The following is a 23,027-nucleotide window of genomic DNA, read 5'->3' on the forward strand; positions in this document are numbered from 1 at the left end:
TTTGACTGTGGTTATGGATATGAATGAACACGATCGATTTCTGTTGGAGAAATGTATTTACAGGATATAGGGTTTTTTTGTAACTGAATTTAAACACACGCTGTCAAAACAATCAACTTCAAATTTCAAACCAGAGGGATAGAAGCAAAGAAGACATCCGAGTTTTCATTATTACCAATGAGAAGATGTGAGCTCACATGAACAAGAGTCAATTATCCTCGGTATGAATCCAATCATTTACTTTTCAAGAACGGAAGTAAATGAATAAGACATCTTTTCAATTGTTGATGGAAACGGCGTTGCCATATATGCAATTAAAACGGGAATGAAACAGGTCACATCACGCATATAAATTTGAACAAAATGAAAATCTATCTCGGAATAGCCTGATGTTTGGTGCATGAACAGAGAGACGGCACATTTTAATCATAAATTATCTAATACCACCACTTTATGTACAGACTCATCAGTCATATCTGGAACAGAAGCACATTAAAACCTCATTACGAATATGCAAATGTACAAAAAGTTTAAATTAATGGGCTTCCGTCGATTAAAAGCAAAAATCAGATTAAGCTAATTATTTGACAGATAAGTATATACTCTTCAGAGAAATTATTAATCAGTCACAGCCGCTAAATATGATTTCCATTCTCAAAAAATCCCAGTAGTGCTGCGCTGTCAAAAAAAAGGTCTCATTGCTTACAAATGGATACACACTGACATCTAGTGTTTCATTACAACGTTTCAGCAAAACATTGCTATTGTGTGTTTTTTTCTGTTATGCTGCAATCGTAACTCTTCACGTTTTTGTTTCAGTGATATAATTATTATGACTTTATGAAAATGGACATCCTGGATTTTCAGTAAAAAAAAGTTTCTAAGTAATATGGTGTTAGATCCTATATTTCACTTTATTTATATATATATATATATATATATATATATATATATATATATATATATATATATATATATATATATATATATATATATATATATATATTTTTTTATATACAAATATACATCAAAGGCCTTACAGGTTTGGAACGGCATTTAATGACAGAAATTGATTTTTTTGGGGGGGGTGATCTAAAATTGTATCCACTGTAAATCTGCTTTCATTATAGAAACATGTTTACTCACCCTGAAGTTGTTTCAAATCTGTATTAATTTCTTCATCCTGCTGAACACAAAGGAAGCTTTCAGTACTAATATGTACCTTTAAGGTACCAAAATGAATAATTTAGGTGCTAACATGTACCTTTTAAAAAGCTTTTCGCCCCAGTGACAGCTTTGTATATTAGGGAAGTCAATGGTAACCCAAAACAGCCTGGTTACCAACTTCAAAATATCTTTCCTTTGTGTTCGGCCGAACAAAGAATCACACAGGTTTGGAACTACTGTATTTGAGGGTGAGTAAATGATGACAGAATTTTCATTTTTTGGGTGAACTGTGAACTGCTCCTTTAAGTTGAACACTCTGTGCGGCCTCTTTCATAAACAGACCATGTTTCATAACGGCCAATTGTTTCATAACGATCAATTAGAGCAGCTTTCATCTCATTTGAGCCTCTTAAGCATTGCTCCCTCTCGAACGTTCGCTTTCCATCCTTTCTTTCCGCTCACCTCCCCTCTCGCTCTTTCAATGCCTACCACTCTTTTTCGCTCCTCTTCCTACATCCTTGCTATTTCTCTCCCCTCATCTTTTCCCTCCTCCGCTATTCCCCTCCGCGCTTCACCTCATCCTACCATTCTCTGTCCTTCTCCACTTCCCACTCCGCTCTCTTGAAATATCAAAGTTGCCCCCTCAAAGTTTCAAAAGCGCACAAGATTATGTATTTGAAGTATATACAGTGAAACAGAGCAAATGAGGCCTCTCTTTACCACACTGAATTTATGCTTCTCGGTTCACAGCTGTCAAATTCTTCCATATTGCTTACTCCGAATTACAAGTTTGGTTCTAGGCAGCGATAGACAACAGAATGACAAGATTGAACTGGTTTATGGTTAAAGTGAGGGTTGTGACACTATAATCATACGCTTCTTGGTGCTGTTTACTGGCAGTTTCGCTGATAACTTTACCACTTCTTTTACAGTAAGGAAAGCCAGTGTCACACACGCAATTCACAAATCCACAACAGCATACAGGCTATTTTAAAAGAGCTAAAATGATCAACTATAAACAAATCGTTAGCTTAAAATGGAATTTTAAATAAAGGTAGACGCTGCGTTTGCCTCACTACATCTTGCACATGTCTGTTACGCTTCAAAACGCCAAAACTTGCTGCGTAAATGGCGTGTAACAGTATTTCCTACAACAGTGTGTGTGTGTGTGTGTGTGTGTGTGTGTGTGTGTGTGTGTGTGTGTGTGTGTGTGTGTGGTCACAATATAGTTCTCATTCTGTTCTTCACAGCAACACATCTTCCTCCTACCGCTTCCGTCAGTTATAGCGCGTCATGACTGTAGCACCAAAGTTTGCGTTGGCGGGCCGCTCAACAATCGATCATGGCTTTTAATCTCCCCCGTGTTATTTTTAGTCGTGCGATGGACATCCTTAAAGATGTAAGCGTGAGCGGGATGCAGGACAGCAGAGCGGTGAATTACGCCGTTGCCATGAGAGCGAACTGATCGAGGCACTTTTTAAGGTATGTAGCGTGATGCGCAATGGAAACCTCCGTCCTCGAGAAAAGATAGTTTAATCGTTATAAACCTACTTAGCGCTTTGGGTAAGGCACTTTCGACTATTTGTATGACGCGCGACGTAATTAATGCCTAAATATAAGTGATGCGGTGTCATAAAAACGCGTGTTTGCCGCTTGCGCGTGATTTGTATCTCAGTATGTCTTCTTGTTGGCGTACTAGAAGTTAGAGAGCGAAGAGATGGATGGATGACGGCAGGGTTTGAGGATATAAAGCGTTAGTTTCCCTCGAGAAGTCCAAAAAAAAGGCTGGATGGGTTTTTAAAAAACTTGTGCTTTTTACATGCAGATGTATTTAAACTGATTTGAAACATTTTGGTCAGTATGAAAGTTAGATAGGAAGCGTACGTTCACTTTCAGTAAGTCCCTCAGGAACAGAAGTACTCCGTAACGCTGTAAAAGTAGTTACAAACGTTACAACGCTCGCGATTTTAATTTGACCGCTAGTCTTTTTTTAGTGCTTTCCGTATTTGTTTTCACTTTCATTTTTGTAGTTTATTGTGCCGGTACACATTGGACCTTTATTAGCAAAAAAATAAATAAATTATTAAAGTTAAGTTAACGCAGTTGTATAGGTTTTATATAGGACAAAAATGTGTTTTGTTTAAAAAAAACAAAATCAGACAGTTAAAGTAGCTTATGATCAACATTGCAACAGCGTCTATAGAGGACTACTTCCTCAGGATTTTCTTTAGACGCATTGGCCAAACACTGCTATCATATTATAGTTCCACGTATCTCCAATACGTCACTGAAAAAAAGTGTTGCAAGAAACCTCAACGGCTTCCTGAAAATTTCCTCTCTGCAAGTCAATTTACAGCCTGCACACTGACCACTTAAATATTAGAAATCACCCAAAGGAGTGAACACTCTATAATACATGACCTCCACCCTTCTAAGGTGACTACAGAAATTATTAGTTTTTATACAAAAATATATTTTTTAAGGTAGCTGTGATTGTAAAATGCCACAAATGGTCGCCTATTGATATGAATCAGAACCTTCTAACTATTAGCCATTAAGTTATTGTTGGGTGTAAATAATTATTTTGAAATATCACAAAATCGGACTATATATAGTACTAGATTTGCAGTAAAATTTCATCAATATTTGTTTCCAGCTTTATGTTTGTAGTCCATTGTGGTGTATGCACTTTGCTTTTTTATGCATTGACCCTGCGAAAAATTTTCTTGTGCTAGCCGGCGACAGACATGGAGAGTCCTTCTAAGATTGAGAGGCGACAAGCGTGGGCAAGCAGCCGCCACAAGTTTACCGTAAGAGATGCAGAACACCGCAGCTCGACAGCAGAGAGTCAGTCTCATTTCTCTCTCCAAGACGACGTCTTTGTGGATGGTGAGCTTTAAGTTAATGTTTGACATTCAGCTGTGTCAATAGCTTGATAATATGAAAAGAAGCTGCATATCTCGTTTCCTTTTAAGCACGCGAATTGAAGCCACGGTAATAATGCAGCGAGGATCATTTGTGGGTTCACTTTTAAATGTTTTGTTACTTGGGAAATATGTAGCTTGAAAGCCGCACTTGTGTAAACCTCGTTTAAATGAAACCCCACTTGGTTTAATACTAACGGAACGAGATTTGCGCATTGTCAGGAACCCAAATACTTTTTCGGGAGCATTGTATGCTTTACTTTGTAAATTAGTTTTTAAGCAAAGCAAAAAAGAAATATGTCGGACAATAGTTTGGAATAAAAGAAAAAAAAAGGGTTTTGCAGCTTAATCGGGTAACATTTAGCTCACTTTATTACAACAGCTATTCAGAGATAAATGACAGACCACAAATAGTGCATGTTTACCACCAGATAAACTCTATTTCCAAAACAGAAAGCTCATTTACACCTCTCTCTCTCTCTCTCTCTCTCTATCACTCACACACACCCATTCTCAAACAGTCAGGCTAAGATCACAATGTGCGTCTTTATTTTGTTTCCACAGGATGCTCTACTGGAAAGATTGAAACCTGGCTTCAAGGTTGTGGGTGAGTGTTTGCGTGAACGCTTTCTATAAAAGACAGGCATTGTGTGTCAGTTTTAATACAATAACAGCAAGCGAGTGGAAAACCACAAATGTTCTTGGGTTTATTCTTTGAAGGTCGTGCGGGTTAAAAATACGTCAATCTCTGTGGGTCAAGACCGTATCTTCACAAAGAACCCTCACACGAAAGCGTTCAGTGCAAAAAAATATTTGAGCTACATTGTTTGGCTCTATTTATAGATTGTTCTGATGAAGACTCTTTTTTTTTTCACTCTTTCCTTTTCTGGATCAGGAAATAGCAGACAAATCTTGACATTTTTGTTATTGTTTCTCACCGTTCGTGCTGTGCGTGCGCTAGAGAAGCCACACAGAAAGTGCAGAAGGATTGAGATCGGCCCATTTTACCCAATCTTTCAAAATATTTTTGAAAAAAATGTGGAATTATTTATCAAATAATTGTCTCACACGAGACAGAACAGAATCAACAGTGTTTGTAAAGCGAGCAATATTCTGGATTTTTTAGACAAGCTTCAAGATATCTTACTGACATTTGTTTAATAAGGGCTAGCTACTGCCACAAGAATTGAAAGATGTGCTATGTGCATGTGTGTCTCTATTTTTATCGCTGTATTTTACTGCATGCCCGCATCCCGCCCACAGACCTTTGCTGATTCACACTTGATAAAAGTGAATTAATTTGTTTTTCCTTTTTTGTTTTTCCTTGTCTTCATCTTCTCTGTAGGAATGAAGCCAGTCTTTCCAAAAGCAGTCACCTAACAACAGGTAGGTTGAGGGCAAAACAAGTTTTTGGATTACGATAAAGTTCAAGTTCTATTAGAGTTGAAGCATAAAACCCGTACGGCCAAGAGTAGAATTACAAAATGTGTAATTTTTACATAAACCTTCGGTCTGTCAGTGGTTCTGAGCGCAGATTTGGTTGGAACTGTTATTATTTTGTTGTTGTTTATAACGAACAACAATGACAACATTGTTTTTAAACTGAATGCCACGTTTAAAACGTGAAATGTTCATTTGGTATTAAATGTTTTGTTGTTATTTAAAATCAATTTCACATTTGCAGCCGTATGAATATTCAGGGAAAATTGCATTCTTGCTTGTATTTTGAACATGAAAAACGCACGGGGTATGTTTCTGTATCAACAAAGGTTTCTTAAATGGATCCCAGTCTGTCAGTATTTGTTCTTTATGCTGTTAAGTGATACAAATCATTATATGTAGCTTCAACCTATAATATGCACGCTGCTTGTGTAGATGCAGTAAGTAATTTGATGTCAGAATACGGTGCTTTCCTGTTTTTATACAGGAGCAGAATTTTGCTTGTAAGAAATAAATAACTTGTTTTAATGTTGCTTTAAGTTGATGTAAACTCAGCATTTAGTTTGCATACCCCCATTTGAGAACCACTGATCTATATGATGACTAACAGCCATTAGAACTGTGCAAAACTCTTTTTGGAGACCTTGTTAAACCTCTGCGCAAGCTTAACAGTGAGTGTTTAATGACTAGAATATTCAGTGGACCTTTGCTGTATGTCTAAATCCTGATGTAACTCTACAGGCCATTTGAGGACAGGTCCCAGCTTTGAGGATGATCTGAGTCTGGGTGCAGAAGGTGAGCAGAACACGCTTATTAACTTTTTAAAAACAGTTCTCTTTTGTAGAGTTTCTGCTGGATGACTAATAGTTTCAGACAGACTTTATTTTGATTGTAACCCCCGGGTGTTATGTTCCATGCCTGCACAACATAATTGGATAACTGCTAATTAAACATAATTGTAAATAATGAATTATGATGACAAACCTCTTTCTTGAGTGACATCCACATGCTTGTCAGTAAGGGTCTCATAATCAGTATGATGGCAGTGATTATATATTGTACAAAGTGGCACTGCATTTATGTTGGAGAGCGAACCTCACTTCACTACCCCATGCATATCATCTTTAGCGCTGCATATCATATTGAGCCACTCTCACATCCGGAGAAACTAGAGAAAAGGCCAGATACACATAGAGATTAAGCAAGCAATAAAAAGAAGATGTCTTAAGTGATTTATTTAATTTTTAAAGTAGTCTTTATTCTAAGGTACAGTATTGTTCAAAAGTTTAAGGTCTATTGACAATAAGGTTTTATTCTTTTTTAAACAATATACTTGCCAAGGCTTTGTTTCTTTGCAGTTTTAAATAACCATATTTTAAAATGTTTTTTAAAATCTAATTAATTAATGTGACGGCAAAGCCGTTACTCCAGTCTTCAGTGTCACACGATCCTTCAGAAATGTATTTAATGTTTATTTTGCACACAAGAAACATTTTTTTATTGTTATCAGTGTTGAAAACAGTTGTGCTTTCTGATATTTTGATAGAAACCATGTCATTTTGATGAACAGAAAAAAGAGCATTTAATTGAAAATAGATTTACATTGGTTGTTTCCCTACAGTGGTTCAGGCTATAGGATTGCTCAATGACTAAAGAGACTTTATCACCACAATGGTATAAAACTGTACATTCCTAGCCTATTATTGCCCACTGCCACTTATACCAAAGATGGAAATAAGCACAGTTAGAATAGCTTAATATGTGGGAGAGTGTTGCTATTATGTGACTATGTTCTATTGCAATAGGAAGTACTTCATTGTTACCCTTGAATCAAGATTAGTTGGCACATAATTTATAATTGAATTGGTTTAATAACAGTATTTTGTCATGGTTACACTTGAATTTGTTACAAAATAGATGAAAGACTGCAAAAGGTGTGCAAATGAGAAAACCCCAAAAGTGTATACACTTGTTGGCCTACAGGCCTTGTTCGATATCAGTGCCTTCAAGAATAACAACTGGCACTTTTGTTACTCAATATATGTTTGGGAAAGTCCAAATTTTTTTGACACTACAACTCTAGATCAATTTAACACATGTTGTTGAATAAAAGTACTCAATTCTTGAAAAAAGTGACGCCACATTTTGTGTGCTTAATAATTTATACCTGAATCATTTATTTTACAGCTACTGCGTTATATGCTGCATCAGGTGCACCGGAGTTTAGGTAAGAAATAGGCTGATGTTGTACCACTTTGTCACTCGTTTATTCTTCTAAACCTAACCCTAACATAATTCCTCCTTTCATTGTATTTATATATCAGCAGAACACCTCAACAGAAGCTCAAGCCACCATTATTCAGCATGGGCCAGAGCGTCGCATCCAGTGCCTTCTCAACCGCTACCAACAGGACTGCTTCCAGGTAAGAGCGTGGGTTAGTCAGAACACATTTGTCAAAATAACACTACAATTACCTGACCTGCTGGATAAAAGTTCCTAACTAAGTATCCTGGCAGGAAATAGCTAAAACACTTTCCTACAGTATGCGTTTTGATTTAATGTTCTAGATGGATTTGTGCTTTTGGTGTCAAGGTGTAAATGTTTTTTTTTTTGCCAAGCTAAGCAAGGTGTTTGGCCTGCTGCAAATACAGAGTAATGCATTATGAAGTAATAAATTTATGCGACCTGCATTACAATAAGACCCTGCAATATGAATAACCTGTATGTGGAATATTTGACCCTTCCAAAGAAGTTGCTAATTACCAAAACTGCTCAGGTTTTAAAATTTTATGCATTGTTCAGTTCAAACAACAAAATTCCTTGGACTGACATACTACACCCATGTTGGCACTTGAAAAGCATGAAATTATGCAAAAAATGCAACAAACAAACATGAAAGGCATGAAGAACTGTAAGATCTCTGTGAATGACAGGTGCTGGAATTCTGTGGGCATAGAATCCGTTTACCTGAGTTCACACTATACTTTTGTTTGGTTTTTCAATTATCTCTCACTCTTCATAACACCTCAAAAAATCCCCCAGTGTGTCTGAGGTCCTCCAACTGCGTGCTGAAGATGCAGAAGAGACACTTTTCCAGCTGGGTTTCGGTTGCGAGGAACCGCAGGTCACTGCCCGTATCCCAGTCCGCTTCTTCAATTTCCCATCCCAGCTCAAAGGCATCAACTTCCGCCTCTTTCTTGAATCCCAGCTCACCAGGATACGCCAGGAAGACCCTTGTCTTTCATTAGCAAGTAAGAAATTCAGAATGGTCCTCTGTTTAAAAAAAAAACTATAAGCTGTCTTAAAGCATGTCAGCTGGTTTGAGCTGGTTTAAGCTGGAACTAAGCAACTAGCTCTTAACCTGCTTAATACAATTTTATGACTAACTAAAGAACTATCTATGCTGTTTTTACAACTTTAGAAACATTGTCACACTCCCTCACCTTCATCTCTGTTTTTGTGCGCAGGTCGTTTCCGACAAGTAGAGGCATTGACGGCAATGGCCAATGCCTTCTATTCATTGTACTCCCATGTGTCCCGAACGCCACTTCAGAAGCTTGCACCACCCCAGTTAACTTTCACCTCTCCAATTGTGGAGAGGACTATGTCTCGAACCAGTGTCCGCAGTGAACCACGCTCCCCTGTTGAAAGACTAAAAGACACCATCTCCAAAATGTGTTTATACACTGGATCCCGTGGCTCGGACTCCACGTCTCCAAGCAATTCACCTCGTAAGCGTAATTGCAGTCTGTCAGGTGTAGTCGAGAGAAGTGCAGAAGATGATGATCAAGAGTTATGTCTTCAAATGGAAGTAGATGATTTGGACTGGTTTATAGATAGCAAAACAGAACCTGAAGAGGAGGCGTATGGGGAAAAAACAGAAAGGACTGCTTCCACGGAGCATATACCTTATCAGTCCAAAACAACTAATGAAAATGTACCCAACCTCAGGCAAGCATTAGCAGAGGGTTCACCTAGCCTAGAGCCAAAAACGGACACGGATGTGAAGTCCAAAGGTTGTACTCTGTGTTCTGTGCTTTCAAATAGCTCAGGCGTTACTGTGGAACCTGTTCCTATCATTGCCCATGATATCATATGCCCTCAGGTTGTTGAATATGTGAATAAGGCACCTTATCGTTGCATACACACAAATAGTACGGATATCAAAAACTCACCATTGGCACACCGGATGACTAATAAACCGTCTGTAAGACAATCTAATGCAACGAATTCGCCCAAGTCAGATCAGTTATGTCAGATCACAATCACTGGATGGGAGGACGAAACCACGCTCTCTAGCAGAGACACACAGGAGCAGAGTTCATCCAACATTAAGAGGTTTCTAAGCCCGATAAAACCACTAAAACTGGGCAAACAAGGCAACTCCTTTGAGCTGGAAGAGGTAAGCTATCTCTTATCATTTTAATGCATTTCATATCAAGAGCAGTTGCCCACACATATTCTCCCATTAGACGTCATTAGCACAGTCGTTATTGCTGCATCCATCTCTGCATAAAGATTCTAATACAACTTGTTATTTATAATACCTCAAGCTTTTGTGCTGTAACTTTTTACAGTATTACAGCTGCTCATACTTTGGGTCAGGGATTTGAACAAACCCTAAACCTTAAAGGAACAGTTGCACCAAAATGAGAATTCATTTACTCACCCTCCTATAGCTCCAGAGCTTCTGTAGAACATGAGAAGATATTTTGAAAATTTTGTGATAAAAGAGTAAAATAAATATGAAAGCGGGTCCCCGATGTTCGTTGTATGTACAAAAACATTCTAATCTTTTCTAAAAATAGCTTTTGTTTTCTAGACATCATGAGAGTGAGTAAAATGATGATGGAAGTTTCACATTAGAATGAGGTTCTGTTTGTGACAAAAATGAACTGACGTGTTCAGATAAATACGTTTATGCTGATGCTGTATATATCCTCTTGTTCACGTAATTGCATTGTTCTGTTGTCCTTACTGCTTTCTTTATGTTCTCTTCTGTTGCGCTTACTGAGCATGGTACAGTTAGTTTTATGTTTGATGTTCGCTGAATATTTGCCTCGGCTGCTTAAGAGGTCGTCTGTAAATTTCACTCACAGTGCATAAACAAACTATAACATAGACGTTAATAACATATAACGGTGCTTCCCAAACCCCCTGCCCTGCCCTAATCAGACACACCCAGTGTAGGCCGGTTCTTAAACGGAAGACAGCATACTCTGGAGGCCGCATTTATAGGCTGCATATGTCAAAAGATCATCTTATTTTAGAATATTAACAATTTAAGAATATCAAACGCATCCCCGAAGGAAGAAAAGCTGTAATTCAACTAGATGTTATTTTCAAATTCTTGTTGCTTTAGTAGCCTAGTGATATTTTGAACAGTGCATTATAATTTAAAGAAAAAATATTAATTCATCAAAAAAATGACAAATTTTGACAGTACATGCCTTCACATATGTACAGTATTATTTTAAAAAAATAATTACTGTAGTTCAACAATTTTTTTTATGTTCCAAAGGTTGCAGTACATTACTAGTGACCAGACTGACTTAATACAGGTGAGATTGTGCCATAACGCCCCTTTATATTTACAGTGCAATATTATTTTAGAAAAAAAAAAAAGAATTCTGTAAATGACCAGATGATTACTTATGACAAGACTGACTTATTACAGGTCACATTTTGCCAATACCACTATTTATCCAAGAACAATACACTATTATTTTTAGAAAACAATTAATATAATTCACCAAAATGTATTCACGTTTCAAAAGTTGTAAAACATTGCAGGTGCAAAAAAAACATTGTTTTTTATAAAAATTACTGTACTTAACTAAAAGTGTTTTTTTCAGAGGTTCTACTACTTTACTAGTGACCAGAGTGACTTAGAACAGGTGAGGAACATGTACAGTACAGTATTATTTAACAAAAAAAAAAAAAGTTCCAGTGGTTGTATTACTTTTTTAGAGGCCAGACTGACTTAGTATAGGTAAAATTTTGCTTATGCTTAATTTCAAATAATATTAAGTGAAGTATTGCAAAAATCGCACCTGCGGTAAAGATTTTTTCTAAACAAAACTATTGAAATTATTGACAAAATTTCACCTGCACTGTCAGTCTGGTCACTAGTACTGTTCCTAAACCTCTGGGGGAAAAGAAAAAAAAAACTTTTGGTGAATTGCAGTGTCTTTTCCAAAATAATACTGTACTGTAAATATATGAAGGGAAATCTTCAGTGTACTGGAAAATCACATGTAGTAAGTCAGTCTTTTCAGTTTTTTTTTTTTTTTTTTTATAATAGTAGTTTATGTATGTATGTTTTCTAAACAATTGTACACACGTACATACATACATATACATACATGTATACATGTAGCTGTTTTAGCACTAAGTGTGTGATTTACAGATGCTCCCATAAGCAGCCTAGGCAAATATGCAGCTAATATAGAACCTAAAACTTGATGACAGTAAACACAACAGAGCATATATGTATGTTTCGGACATGAATGAGGCCTCAAACCTACAATTTTCCCCTAATCAATGAATGACAACAATATCATAGAAACTTTGGCTTAAGCAACATGGTATCTAGTTTTCTATACTGTGCCATTGTTTTTGTGGCATGATCATAAAGTATAGCTTTCAATTTAGGTTCACAGCGCAGAGGAAGAGGAAGCCACTTCTTCAGAATTCTGCTCAACGGTCACATTGTCTGTTTCGACGCATCACCACAAATGTAAGTGATATCAGCAGCTCTCATCATGATTAAAACTCACAAGGCAAATTTTAACCACTAATTTGACTAATTTGCGATCAGTTCGGTAAATAAATTCAGCTGGACGACTGATAAACGTTAAAATCAGCTTTACAAGTTCACAGAAAGCGGCGTGTGCTAATGTGGTGATAAAGGGAGGTGTTTTGCGGACTTGTTAAAAACACATCGTACGCGGTAAATTGGGTCCGGCTGATCTTGTCTGCCTTATCACATTTCAGGGAAATGACCTAACAGGAAGTCACAAGAAAATATGCACACCATCATTTTTTTTTTTATTGGTTCACAGAAACCGTTCAGTGAATTGTGTCCTTTGACTATCTAAAATCTTTTTATTTTCTTGCTCTCTCTTTTCCAGCGTCTCCGCTGCGAGGGGACAGTTTTCAGTCAGACAGCAGTGGATATGCCGAAGAGGATGTGCACCATTCCCTCTTAACCCCAGAGAAAACAGAACATCAAATCTCAGGCTAATGAAAGCACAAAGTGCGTCTTCTGATATCATTCAAGTCAATTTATTCGTTAAGAACGACTACCTTTAAATGCGTATGAATGCATAGAATGATGCGTATAATCCGGTTTTACAGTAGTTTTTGCTTTTTCATTTTGTGCACTTTTTGGTCTTCTTGTTCAGATGGATGAACTGCTGTACACGTCGCCTTTATTTGTCGTTCCGCAGTGGTAATAAATAATTTATTTGAAGTATTTAGTTTTGGTAGACTGGTTTAAGAACTTGTCTGATAATGCAGAGGTGATTTGTGAAATGCGATTTGAATACAAAAACGAAACTAAGCATGTGAACAAAAGACAAGCGCCGTTTCAGCCTTTGTTAGAAAGCAGTTCATGCCACAATGCAAATACATGTCGTATTAGCATAAACATTCTTCTTCAGATCAACTCTTTTGCCCTCTTGAGGAAGGTCAAGTAAGTACAGCACCACATTTGTTGAATGAATGGGATGAAAAGAATTTGCTAAATAACAAATGACTAAATGCCAAAAGCACAAGGTAATGTCTATTTCAGGTTTATTGTTCAGGATAAAATATTCAATAGGGTACAGATTCACCAATTTGGTACAAATTACATCAGTAGTCACATAGTCACATACTACTGTTGTTGGTTGTATACCGTTATGCTGGATATGAACATTTCAGTCTTTGCCGGTCCAAATGTAACGATGAAGCTTGGGAGCAGAAACACTTGCACAGAGGTAGATATTTACCACAAACTGTCAGGCTCATGTTAAAAATGATATTTAAAACGGCTGAGAACTTTATTTTACGAATATGTTCTATGGTAAAATAATTGTTAACAAATAATCTATTACTAAAATAAAACGTAAAAAGTGAAATATTTACAGTTTTAAAAAGCCATGCTGTCTGTTCTAGGTTCATCAAGTCGTCGAAGTCGCACAGCAAATTATCTATGCCGTAATTTAAAAGGGGGAAAACAAATCAGAGGGAATGTTTTCCAAAAAGATCAACATTTCTGGGAAAAGGTCAACTATTTGCGAAGGAATACATACGAGTTTATCCAAATGAACTGCAGAGATCACTCACACTGAACACTTTATCTTCGGGTTTCAAGTTAATAGTGTCCCCTGCCTTTGTTTAGAGGCACTGAGGAGCAAGGGCACACGCTTTTGCTGTCATATTCGAGGTGAAAATTAGGCAGTCGGTACATTCTCCGACTGATTTCACAGCTGGCAGCAGTAAGATCTCGACCAAAAAGGGCCTTGCAGGCCATTATAGAGCACCTTCTGCATTGAACGAACAAGCCCCTCAGATTACACAGCTGGGGGGCAGAAGAGGCAAGCTTCACCTGATTTTCCCATTTTCCTCTAGGCAGCAAAAAGAAAACATAAATGTTACACGAGAGCTCTTACTGTGATTTATTTCCCCCCTGCCATGATCTTGAGGTACTGAAGAGCATTGTGGGCAGCGCTGGCACGTGCTGCATCCAGGCTAGAGGCGAATCCGTGGCAGACAGTAATGGGCTGCGTGGACAACTCCACCAGACACTGGTAAAGGCCACTCAAACTGCGCTCCTCTGAAAGAACAAAATACAGCGAAATATTTAGTTTCTAAGAAAGTAGGGCTGGGCTGTAGTCATGCGTATGGATCACTAACAAACTACACAATATCGCGTTCAGTATCACAAATGAATCGCCCGTGATACTGAATGCGATCTATTCTGTAGCTCATCAGCGATCCATGGCTTTGTGTATTAGCTGGCGCTCTATTTGTTGGAGGAGATTCAAATCATGGAACCGGCTTTACTGACCAGATGCGCATATCCACATTTTTCTTGATGCAAAAATGGGCCGTTTGTAAGTTCTATGGGTATAGCCTCGATATGTCAGGTGTGCTTTGGAGCTAAACTGTGCAGAGAGGTGACCCTCCGGGAACTGAGTTTGAGGCCAAAGCCCTAAGCAGAGTAGTTATTGCTCTCATCGGGCCTCATTATTTGTACATTCGTAACATTCGTATGACGCCAATGGAAAATTAATTTGATTCAGGAAAATAAATGCTACGCGCAAGATCAGACGACTCAAAAATGTGCTGAGACCAGACGTGAGATCTGATCGCCCGTATTGATAAATTCTAAGTTTAGCATGAAAATTAACGTATGCCCATTTTTTGTCGCTCATTGATTAGTAAATGAGGCCCAATATCTGTTGTTTTGATGCACCTAAATGACTTTATTGAGCTTGTTAGAGTAGCCTTGTATCTCACCTATGTCCAGGTAGCTGACGTCAAAGCGCTGTTCCTCAGAAAGCTCACGAAGAAGAGAACAGAAATTGGAGTTAGGCTGGCCAAGAGGATGACAGCGCAACTGTAAGATCTTCTCCCCAGCCGAGTTCCTCAGAGAGTCCCACGTGCAGCCGAGACCTTTAGACTTCCCTCCCTCTAGTCTTCCACTCATTTGCTGTTGCAAAAACATGAGTTTTTTTTGATAAAAGCACCCTACAATTGCATTTACAGCTTAGTTAACACTGCACGTCTTACCATACTGAAAGTGTCATCTTCTGCTTCTGCCTCATGGCTGCTGCGCATGTCCACTGGTACGTCATGGATACGAGAGAGCATCTTTGCTGCCGCATTTCTTTTAGCAAGCTTTTTTGATGTGCCACTACCTTTAGAACAAAACATTCAATGCTTTAAATGAACTGCATATTTTAAAATAATCACTACAGAACAAACTAAAATGCTGTACCTATCTCAACAAATCTCTCCACCCTGCAGGTCATTGTGAACTCTTTGCGGTGTGCAGGTCCAGATTCTTGAGTGACTGTGTACTCGGGTAAACGCCAGCCTTTCTGCACTACTAGTTCCTGTGGGAATCGCAATAAATATAAACTTCATTATATTAGCATGAGCAATATATGTTTGTTAAGTAATAATAAGTTTAAGTTTAGTTCAAACTAGAACAATTAAGCCCCATAACATCTGCTTCAAATATTGAAATATTGGCCTACACGGGTTGATGGATGATTAAAAATGCTAATATCAATTGATATTATTCCTGCTTAATTGCCACATCAAAAACCAGCACAAACAGGCTGCTCTTCTCTTAGGGTTGTAATATATTAAGTATGAGGCATACACAACATCTGCAGTTTAATGACTGCCTGCAATCTTTGTCTGAAGGCTGTAATAAACTACATGCCTTTTGCACAGAATTTTGCAGTCTGGACAAGATGCTGAAAAGACTGATGGGCACAGACTGGATTTTTTTAGTTCCAGCCTTTGATCTTTTAGGAGGATTTCAAACATGATATTTTGAGTTATTATAGAGTGTTGTTTATATTTATGTCCTAGAAATGAGTTCTATTTATGTAAATCTATTTCAGCTTTGATCTACGGCCTCTCACCTGCAAAGCTCCAACTGGATTGCACTCAGCTTGTTGCGTTGAACTGGATGATTTCATCTCCGACTGAGGGCTAAAACACATTTGAGAGAAAAAGACACGCGCATACACAATATAAAAGACGAAAGCTAAAGTTAATTCTTCAGTTTGGGGAAAATAATTCTTTGTGCATTTTTCAAATGGGCGCGCAATCCGATCTTTACCATTCTCCCTCCATATCAATCCCGACGAAGCCGTCTCCCTCCATCCCATTTCCTCCGATTCCTCCCAGCAGTCCTCCTTTCAGCATTTTCAGGGCAGCTTCGGCAGCTTTGTGCTTGGCAGCTTTCTTGCTGGGGCCCTGGCCGGTGCAGTTGATGTCTCCCACAGAGACGCGGAAGGTGAAGTTGGGCTGGTGGGCCTGACCCTCAGCCTTCAGCAGGTCGTACACTGGAGTCTTGCCTATCCGCGTTCCATATTCCTGCAGCAGACTGATGGGCGTCTTCCCAGGGTTCACAGCCAGCATTTGCTCAATACTGTGAACAGAGAGATGAATTAGATGCTATAAATGTATAAGACTGTAAATGTGACCATGGACTCCAGAAAACCAGTCAGAAGTAGGAGTAGTATATTTGTAGCTCTAGTCAGTAATACATTATATCGGTTAAAATAATAATTTCTTTTATTATACCAAAAATCATTAGGATATTAAGTAAAGACCATGTTCCGTGAAGATATTTTGTACATTTCCTACCGTAAATATTAATAGTGATATACTAAGGACTTCATTTGTCCTATCCTAACAACCCCATACATCAATGTAAAGTTTATTTGTTCAGCTTTATCAGCTTCAATAAAAGGTCAGATAAGTTTTCAACAAATAACACAAAACATTTTAAAATGTTAAATAATAAAAGTACAAGCTCAGGTAAACGGCACTCATCAAACCATGCAAACCTTCAGAACGAATCAAACGGTATTCAAATGTTTCATTTCGACAATAATGCTAACGTTCTATTTAGGGAGTGCTTAAAACTTTAATTTAAGCACTTTGTTATGAATCTGATTCATAAGATCTGTGATTCAATCATACGATTGATGGTTATGTTCGAATCTCCTAGGTACGGCTATATAAACATTCGTGAAGTGTACAGGAAAAATAAGTCTAATTGTGTTGTTATTGCAAAAAGAAGTGTACTTGTAAAATATAACTGTAACAATTATGTTTTTGCCGTGGTCCTTTAACGAGCTAACAGCCAGTCGGTGGTTCATTTTTACCTGGTATACCCAGAGTATCTCTTGCCGTTATCCGGGCTTTTCTCGTCGTTCATTCCCCAATAACAGATAGAGAGCTGACTTGTTTCGGACTGCAGAAACCCCCCAAGGCGACTGTAACTCCCCTGATATCATTAATAGTTTTCCGTGCGGGAAAGACTGTGGCACGAGGAGACAGTACACCCCTCACTCTCACACCTTCCCGCATCATACAACACAACCGGACTGAATTATGAAGCGGACCAAAAGAGCGGCCAATAGCTTTCATAATAAAAGTCTCAACATTGAAACCTCAAAGCGCGTAACAAACATGTCCGGGTCATATTTCACCTTTAATAATAATAATAATAATAATAATACTAATAATAATAATAATAAATAAAATGGTGTGTGTGTGTGTGTGTATATATATATATATATAGAGAGAGAGAGAGAGAGAGAGAGAGAGAGAGAATAAACACATTTAAAAGTATAACATCTAAAACAAGTTTTGTCAACTGACCTCCTTTTCAAGACAACATTATACTTGATGTCTAAAATGCATTAGGTAAAATCACTTTTTTTCCTAAGTAAAGTTTTTATCACTTCTATACCTGTTTATTCTTGTCATAACAGCATAAAGAGAAAAGTTGCACATACTCAAATTTCATTAGCAATATTGCTTGCCTTAGAACAGCACTATTGGGACTCGGTTTCAGTATAAATTTTGGTCTGCTTGAGAAGGGCACAAGGTACACATCTCGTCTTTCAGGTATTTGATGAGCTCAAATAAGCACTATAGTTACAAATGGGACACACGTGTCCCCCAGTGTCCAGGACCAGCGGCACATTCCTGAACCCCTGACCTAAGAGCTGCAAATATACACATACACAGCACGTGTCCCATTTCAACAGACAACTAAACACCAGATGAGAGAGAGAGGCTGGGACAGGGGAATAGTAAAAAAAAAAGATAAAAAGCTGTTTTATTCAAGTGACACTCCTGAGGTTAGTTAGCTGGCAAACTGCTGTATGAAAAATGCTGCAGTTTTTTCAATGTGTAACCTAATACAACAATATCAACACTCTCTACATTTCAGTGTAAACAGAGCACTTCACAATTTTAAGAGATATCACTAGAAAAACATTCATCATTGGATTTGAAAAACTCACTGCTAGGTTCAAAGTTCACTTTCGGGTATACAAAATAAGACTGAGGAACATTTCAACAAATGTGAAATACTATGCATCACATAATTCATTGGGGATCATTTCAAGTCCTCAGAAAAAGTCTTTTATTTTGAACTGTCATCCTCTCAGGAACTTAACTTTCATTGGTAGAGATCATCTATCTCTTCCTCAATCTCCTCGGCAGGTTCTTCTTCTTCTTCCGATTCTTGCACGTGTTCTTCAAATTCTTCCAAGTCTTTCTGCTTCTCAGTCTCTTCTAGTGGCTCCTTTTGCTCTTCAACTACATGATCTTCAGAGTTCTCAACAGCCTCTTCTACACTTGTGTCCTCTCCGGTTTCTTCCATGGAAGTTGGGTCTCCCTCTGAAATCTCCTCAGTAATTTCATCCTCCTCAGTTACGGCTTGCTCTTTAATATCATCTTCATAATTGACTTGAACTTCTTCAGATACTGCATCCCCTTCAGTTACTGCTTGCTCCTCAATAACATCTCCATCGTTGACCTGAACTTCCTCAGATACTGCATCCCCTTCAGTTACTGCTTGCTCCTCAATAACATCTCCATCGTTAACCTGAACTTCCTCAGATACTGCATCCCCTTCAGTTACTGCTTGCTCCTCAATAACATCTCCATCGTTGACCTGAACTTCCTCAAATACTGCATCCCCTTCAGTTACTGCTTGCTCCTCAATAACATCTCCATTGTTGACCTGAACTTCCTCAAATACTGCATCCCCTTCAGTTACTGCTTGCTCCTCAATAACATCTCCATTGTTGACCTGAACATCCTCAGTTATTGCATCCTCCTCAGCTGCTACTTGCTTCTCAGTAGATTCTTGTTCCCAGAGGACTTGAACCTCCTCAGCTTGAACTTCCCTCTCAGATACCTGCAGCTCCTCAGGCATTTCATCCTGCTGAGTTACTGCTTCCTCCTCAATAATATCCTGGTGGAATGGAACCTCATCAGTTTGTTCATTCTCCTCAGTTACAGCTTGCTCTTCGCGAAAGTCTTTGACTTCAGCTTCATCAGGAACTTTATTCTCATTGGCTTGCTTTTCAGCAGGTTCTTCCCCACGAACCTGAACATCATCAGCTGGCTCGTCCTCCTCAGGTATCACTCCCTCCCCTTCTTCAACATGACCCTCCTCTACTATTTCCTCATCTGTAATGGCTTGTTCCTTTGTTTCAACTTCTTCATTCTCGATTGGAACTTCCTCCTGAGTTGCTGCCTGGTCCATTTGCTCCTCTTCTACTGGAATACTTTCCTCTGAACTGTACTGCTGGCTTTCAGATAACATCTGAAACACAAAGAACATTAGGATGCGACATGCCAAAATGATCATATATAGGAAAAATGAAACAGTAAGAACTATACCTGACTCTGGACGATCTGAAGTTGAGCAGCAAGGTGGGAGTGAAGGCTGTAAGTACTCTTCTGATGATCCTCCAGATTACTACGGACTGCCATAAGCTGCTCCTCAAGAGCTTGCAAACTTCTTGCCTGTTCTGTCTCCAGCAGGTCCCTAGCAGAGAGAACAAATAAAGATGAATTAGGAATAATCTATATCAGTAACCACGCCAAACCACTACAGTCCATAAAATCTAGAGAGAATCCCATAATCTATGATAACACAAAGCCCCTCAGGTTACTCACTTGATGTCCAACGCCTCCTGTCTGTTTCTTTCAAGAGCATTCTTGTTGCTGATAAAGGATTCCTTCAGGCTTGAAAGTTCCATTCTTTGTTCCTCCAACTCAGATGTGAGACCCTCTATAGTAGACTTCTGCTTGTCAAGACGTGATTTGGTGACCAAAACAGTGTCTGTGAGCTCAGAAATGCTAACAGCTACCTCAGAGTTTGCACTAAGGATTGAATTAAGCCTTTCCTTCAGTGTTTCAGTCTCTTCTGTCTTATTCTTTACCACTGCATTCAAAGTTGCAGTGGAAACAGATTCCTGCTGGAGTTCAGAAATTTTGCCATTCATCTCGGACTGAAGAGACCAGAATTGGTTTTGAAGATCAGTTGATATGATTTTTTCTGAAGTGGCCAGTGCAACATCTGCCTTTTTTTGGGCTTGTGTGTAGGCTTCTTCCAAAGCTTGTAGACGCTCTTCAAAAACACCCACATTGGCAATCTAGATATACAAACAAAGTATCTTAATTTCAATGAAGTTTAATACACTGCATTTCTCCAATTTAGACATTTATTGAACCTAACCACTTTTATATCCATTTACAATTGCAGTTCGCATCTGAGAATTTTTCAATCATACGTTAAATCTACAGTGCTGTAGTAATTAATTCATGATTTCACACAAGGTGAATAATTCAGGATTTTAAAAATACACCAAATATATAAGTTTGTTCATGACAAGCTCTCGTAAGTGGTGTTGGCAGCTAGATACACTAACAATGAGGTGAAGATGAAATTGATTCAGAAGTGGAAAGTATTATAAAAACAATGACGGCATTGATCATTTTACTAGGCAGCTATCAAATGTCATTAAAACACATAAATTAACGTTGTCTTAATATTATAAATCTGACCACTCTGACACCGTTGCCTGTTTAAAACATCATGGTTTTGTCATAAAATTAAAAGAGCAAAAGCATGTTTACCCAACAACACCATGTGGTTATGGTTAACCCCTCACAGCAAACGACCTGGAAAGATTTCCTAGAGTGTTTTCCACAAAGGGCTTATTATGTTTAAGTTGCTGTAAAACCAATGGTATTTAAAATAGTGACTTTTAATTCAAAACTCATACATTTGGAGTACCGGAGTATGCTAAAGGACTCATTATTTTAGAATAAAATTATTTATGCTGGTTTTTGACATTAATGGCATAATGGTGTACTATTTTATTGGATGTAGAGCTGACAAGTCTATTATTAATGTGAATGACAAAATTTAATACTACAGTTCTACAAATTACCATCAGTGACAGGAAAATGGTTTGACATTTTTAAATGAAAGGGTTAATTTAATACATTCCACTCTGCTCACTAAAGCAGTCCTGACTGTCTTTCAAACGAAAGAGTAATTTACGCGTTTATTTCTTTACAGTTACATGCTGGTTAGTATATCATTTGCATAATGTCCTTTAAACAAGCCAGCCTGGCAAAAAGGAAACACGATCCTCCTCCGAACAGACTATTAATGGCCTTGGGAGCAACATGACACAATTCAGCGAATGGAATATTCAAAGGGCACACGAGGCATAGTTTCAGATCCGTTAGCATTATGTATTTTTACAATCAAATTACAAATAACCCAACATGTTCACGATAACATATAAACTGGAGCAAGTACGTGTGCTTAGTACACAATGTTCCAAAGCGCACACCGAGTTTTCCTGTGCGTAAAAGTAATAAACCGGACACGTTTATTTAAAAGTTAACTTTTAAAAATAAAAATGCAATTTTTATAACTTGTTTATTATTCCCAAAAATCGAATACCTGCGCGTTACCCATTCCCAACTGCTGTTGGAACTTGGTTATCCTAAGTTGCATTGCATTGACTGTCTCTGTCAGACTGTCGATGGTTTGTTGCTGCTGGCTGCAGAACCAGACTGCCGTTGATCCCCCGACAGCGAAAATAAAGAAAACAATGGCAGGGACCGCATATTCTTTAAATCCCTTCGGTGGTGTTACAGATGGCGTCTCCAAGAGCAGCAGACTGTCGTCCTGTTTGTTGGTACTTTTTCCTTTGCGCTTGGTCATCTTGGCTTCGCGGATGATCTGCACTGACCGCAACACTCCCCCTTTCTCCGATTTACTCAGTGATTTGGTTAACGCTCTATCAAACCTCAGCGCGGTATTGGGCCACAACGACGGGGAACAATCAAAAGCGAACTTTCAAGCACGAGGAGCTTGAGTAGGGGGCGTTGCGCGCTGGAGGCGGTCTCACTTGCATGGCGCTGTGCGGCACGTACAAACTTACCTAAAGTTTTCCCATCATTTTCCAAAAAAACTGAGAAGGATACAGCAGTCTAATTTATTTGTCTTGTTTTTTTATGTTTTTCCTTTTTATAGATCTATGCTGTAGCATAAAATGTATATAGTCTATCTATCTAACTAATGGCAAAATGTATATTTTCATTTATTTTTCCTTTTTATGTTGTATACATAAAATGTATATACTCTATAGAGATACTGGTGGTGAAATGCATCATGTTTTCATATTTATTTTTCTTACTTTATATTTTACTTGCAACATTACATGCATATTCTCTATCTATCCTGATACTGATCATAAAATGTATCATATCTATCTATCTATCTATCTATCTATCTATCTATCTATCTATCTATCTATATCTATCTATATTATAGGAGACATATGAAGACTTCGGGTAGGTTATTCAAGAATGAGTCTTGTCGGGTCCACATTTCTTTCATTTTACAATGATAGAACTTTCAATCATTTGGC

At 38.1% G+C, this 23,027-nt stretch overlaps 3 protein-coding genes across 6 annotated transcripts; 1 reads left to right on the forward strand and 2 right to left on the reverse strand.

The window, feature by feature from the left end:
- Window positions 1-2,422: 2,422 nt before the first annotated feature.
- On the forward strand, window positions 2,423-13,009 carry tespa1 (thymocyte expressed, positive selection associated 1). 4 transcript variants are annotated; one of them, XR_006251204.1, is made up of 12 exons: window positions 2,423-2,649; window positions 3,903-4,056; window positions 4,656-4,698; window positions 5,437-5,477; window positions 6,273-6,326; window positions 7,719-7,758; window positions 7,856-7,954; window positions 8,575-8,783; window positions 9,000-9,934; window positions 11,054-11,093; window positions 12,187-12,271; window positions 12,666-12,706. XR_006251204.1 is itself a non-coding variant. In XM_043242446.1 (11 exons), exons 2-10 carry the CDS (start codon window positions 3,915-3,917, stop codon window positions 11,069-11,071), a joined length of 1,581 nt encoding a protein of 526 aa, XP_043098381.1. In that variant the 5' UTR covers window positions 2,423-2,649; window positions 3,903-3,914; the 3' UTR covers window positions 11,072-11,093; window positions 11,388-11,519. The 4 variants fall into 4 exon arrangements, 3 of the variants coding, with proteins under 3 accessions (XP_043098381.1, XP_043098379.1, XP_043098380.1); XM_043242446.1 differs by lacking the exons at window positions 12,187-12,271; window positions 12,666-12,706 and adding an exon at window positions 11,388-11,519; XM_043242444.1 differs by lacking the exon at window positions 11,054-11,093 and having other exon boundaries at window positions 2,424-2,649; window positions 12,666-13,009.
- Window positions 13,010-13,312: 303 nt separating this feature from the next.
- On the reverse strand, window positions 13,313-17,660 carry tarbp2 (TAR (HIV) RNA binding protein 2). The gene is made up of 7 exons (XM_043242447.1): window positions 17,433-17,660; window positions 16,379-16,690; window positions 16,179-16,248; window positions 15,521-15,638; window positions 15,313-15,440; window positions 15,040-15,232; window positions 13,313-14,353 (listed from the first exon to the last, which is right to left on the reverse strand). Exons 1-7 carry the CDS (start codon window positions 17,483-17,485, stop codon window positions 14,196-14,198), a joined length of 1,032 nt encoding a protein of 343 aa, XP_043098382.1. The 5' UTR covers window positions 17,486-17,660; the 3' UTR covers window positions 13,313-14,195.
- A 706-nt stretch (window positions 17,661-18,366) lies between these two features.
- Window positions 18,367-22,482, reverse strand: zgc:66479 (uncharacterized protein LOC327541 homolog). The gene is made up of 4 exons (XM_043241008.1): window positions 22,055-22,482; window positions 20,251-20,729; window positions 19,972-20,119; window positions 18,367-19,894 (listed from the first exon to the last, which is right to left on the reverse strand). Exons 1-4 carry the CDS (start codon window positions 22,316-22,318, stop codon window positions 18,740-18,742), a joined length of 2,046 nt encoding a protein of 681 aa, XP_043096943.1. The 5' UTR covers window positions 22,319-22,482; the 3' UTR covers window positions 18,367-18,739.
- Between the last annotated feature and the right edge of the window lie 545 nt (window positions 22,483-23,027).

The sequence above is a fragment of the Puntigrus tetrazona genome, chromosome 6 (genome assembly GCF_018831695.1).
Source record: "Puntigrus tetrazona isolate hp1 chromosome 6, ASM1883169v1, whole genome shotgun sequence".
Lineage (NCBI taxonomy): Eukaryota > Metazoa > Chordata > Actinopteri > Cypriniformes > Cyprinidae > Puntigrus > Puntigrus tetrazona.

Bases quoted from the DNA above. Each gene is read 5' to 3' on its own strand.
- tespa1 (XM_043242444.1), top strand. From the start codon at position 3,915: ATGGAGAGTCCTTCTAAGATTGAGAGGCGACAAGCGTGGGCAAGCAGC. The intron at 4,699-5,436 runs GTGAGTGTTTGC...TCTTCTCTGTAG, and splicing joins ACCTGGCTTCAAGGTTGTGG to GAATGAAGCCAGTCTTTCCA. The intron at 7,759-7,855 runs GTAAGAAATAGG...TTTATATATCAG, and splicing joins TCAGGTGCACCGGAGTTTAG to CAGAACACCTCAACAGAAGC.
- tarbp2 (XM_043242447.1), bottom strand. From the start codon at position 17,485: ATGAACGACGAGAAAAGCCCGGATAACGGCAAGAGATACTCTGGGTAT. The intron at 15,639-16,178 runs GTGAGAGGCCGT...CGATTCCCACAG, and splicing joins ATCCAGTTGGAGCTTTGCAG to GAACTAGTAGTGCAGAAAGG. The intron at 14,354-15,039 runs GTGAGATACAAG...TTGTTCTTTCAG, and splicing joins CGTCAGCTACCTGGACATAG to AGGAGCGCAGTTTGAGTGGC.
- zgc:66479 (XM_043241008.1), bottom strand. From the start codon at position 22,318: ATGACCAAGCGCAAAGGAAAAAGTACCAACAAACAGGACGACAGTCTG. The intron at 20,730-22,054 runs GTATTCGATTTT...TTGTATATCTAG, and splicing joins TGGGAATGGGTAACGCGCAG to ATTGCCAATGTGGGTGTTTT. The intron at 20,120-20,250 runs GTGAGTAACCTG...TCTCTCTGCTAG, and splicing joins CAGGAGGCGTTGGACATCAA to GGACCTGCTGGAGACAGAAC.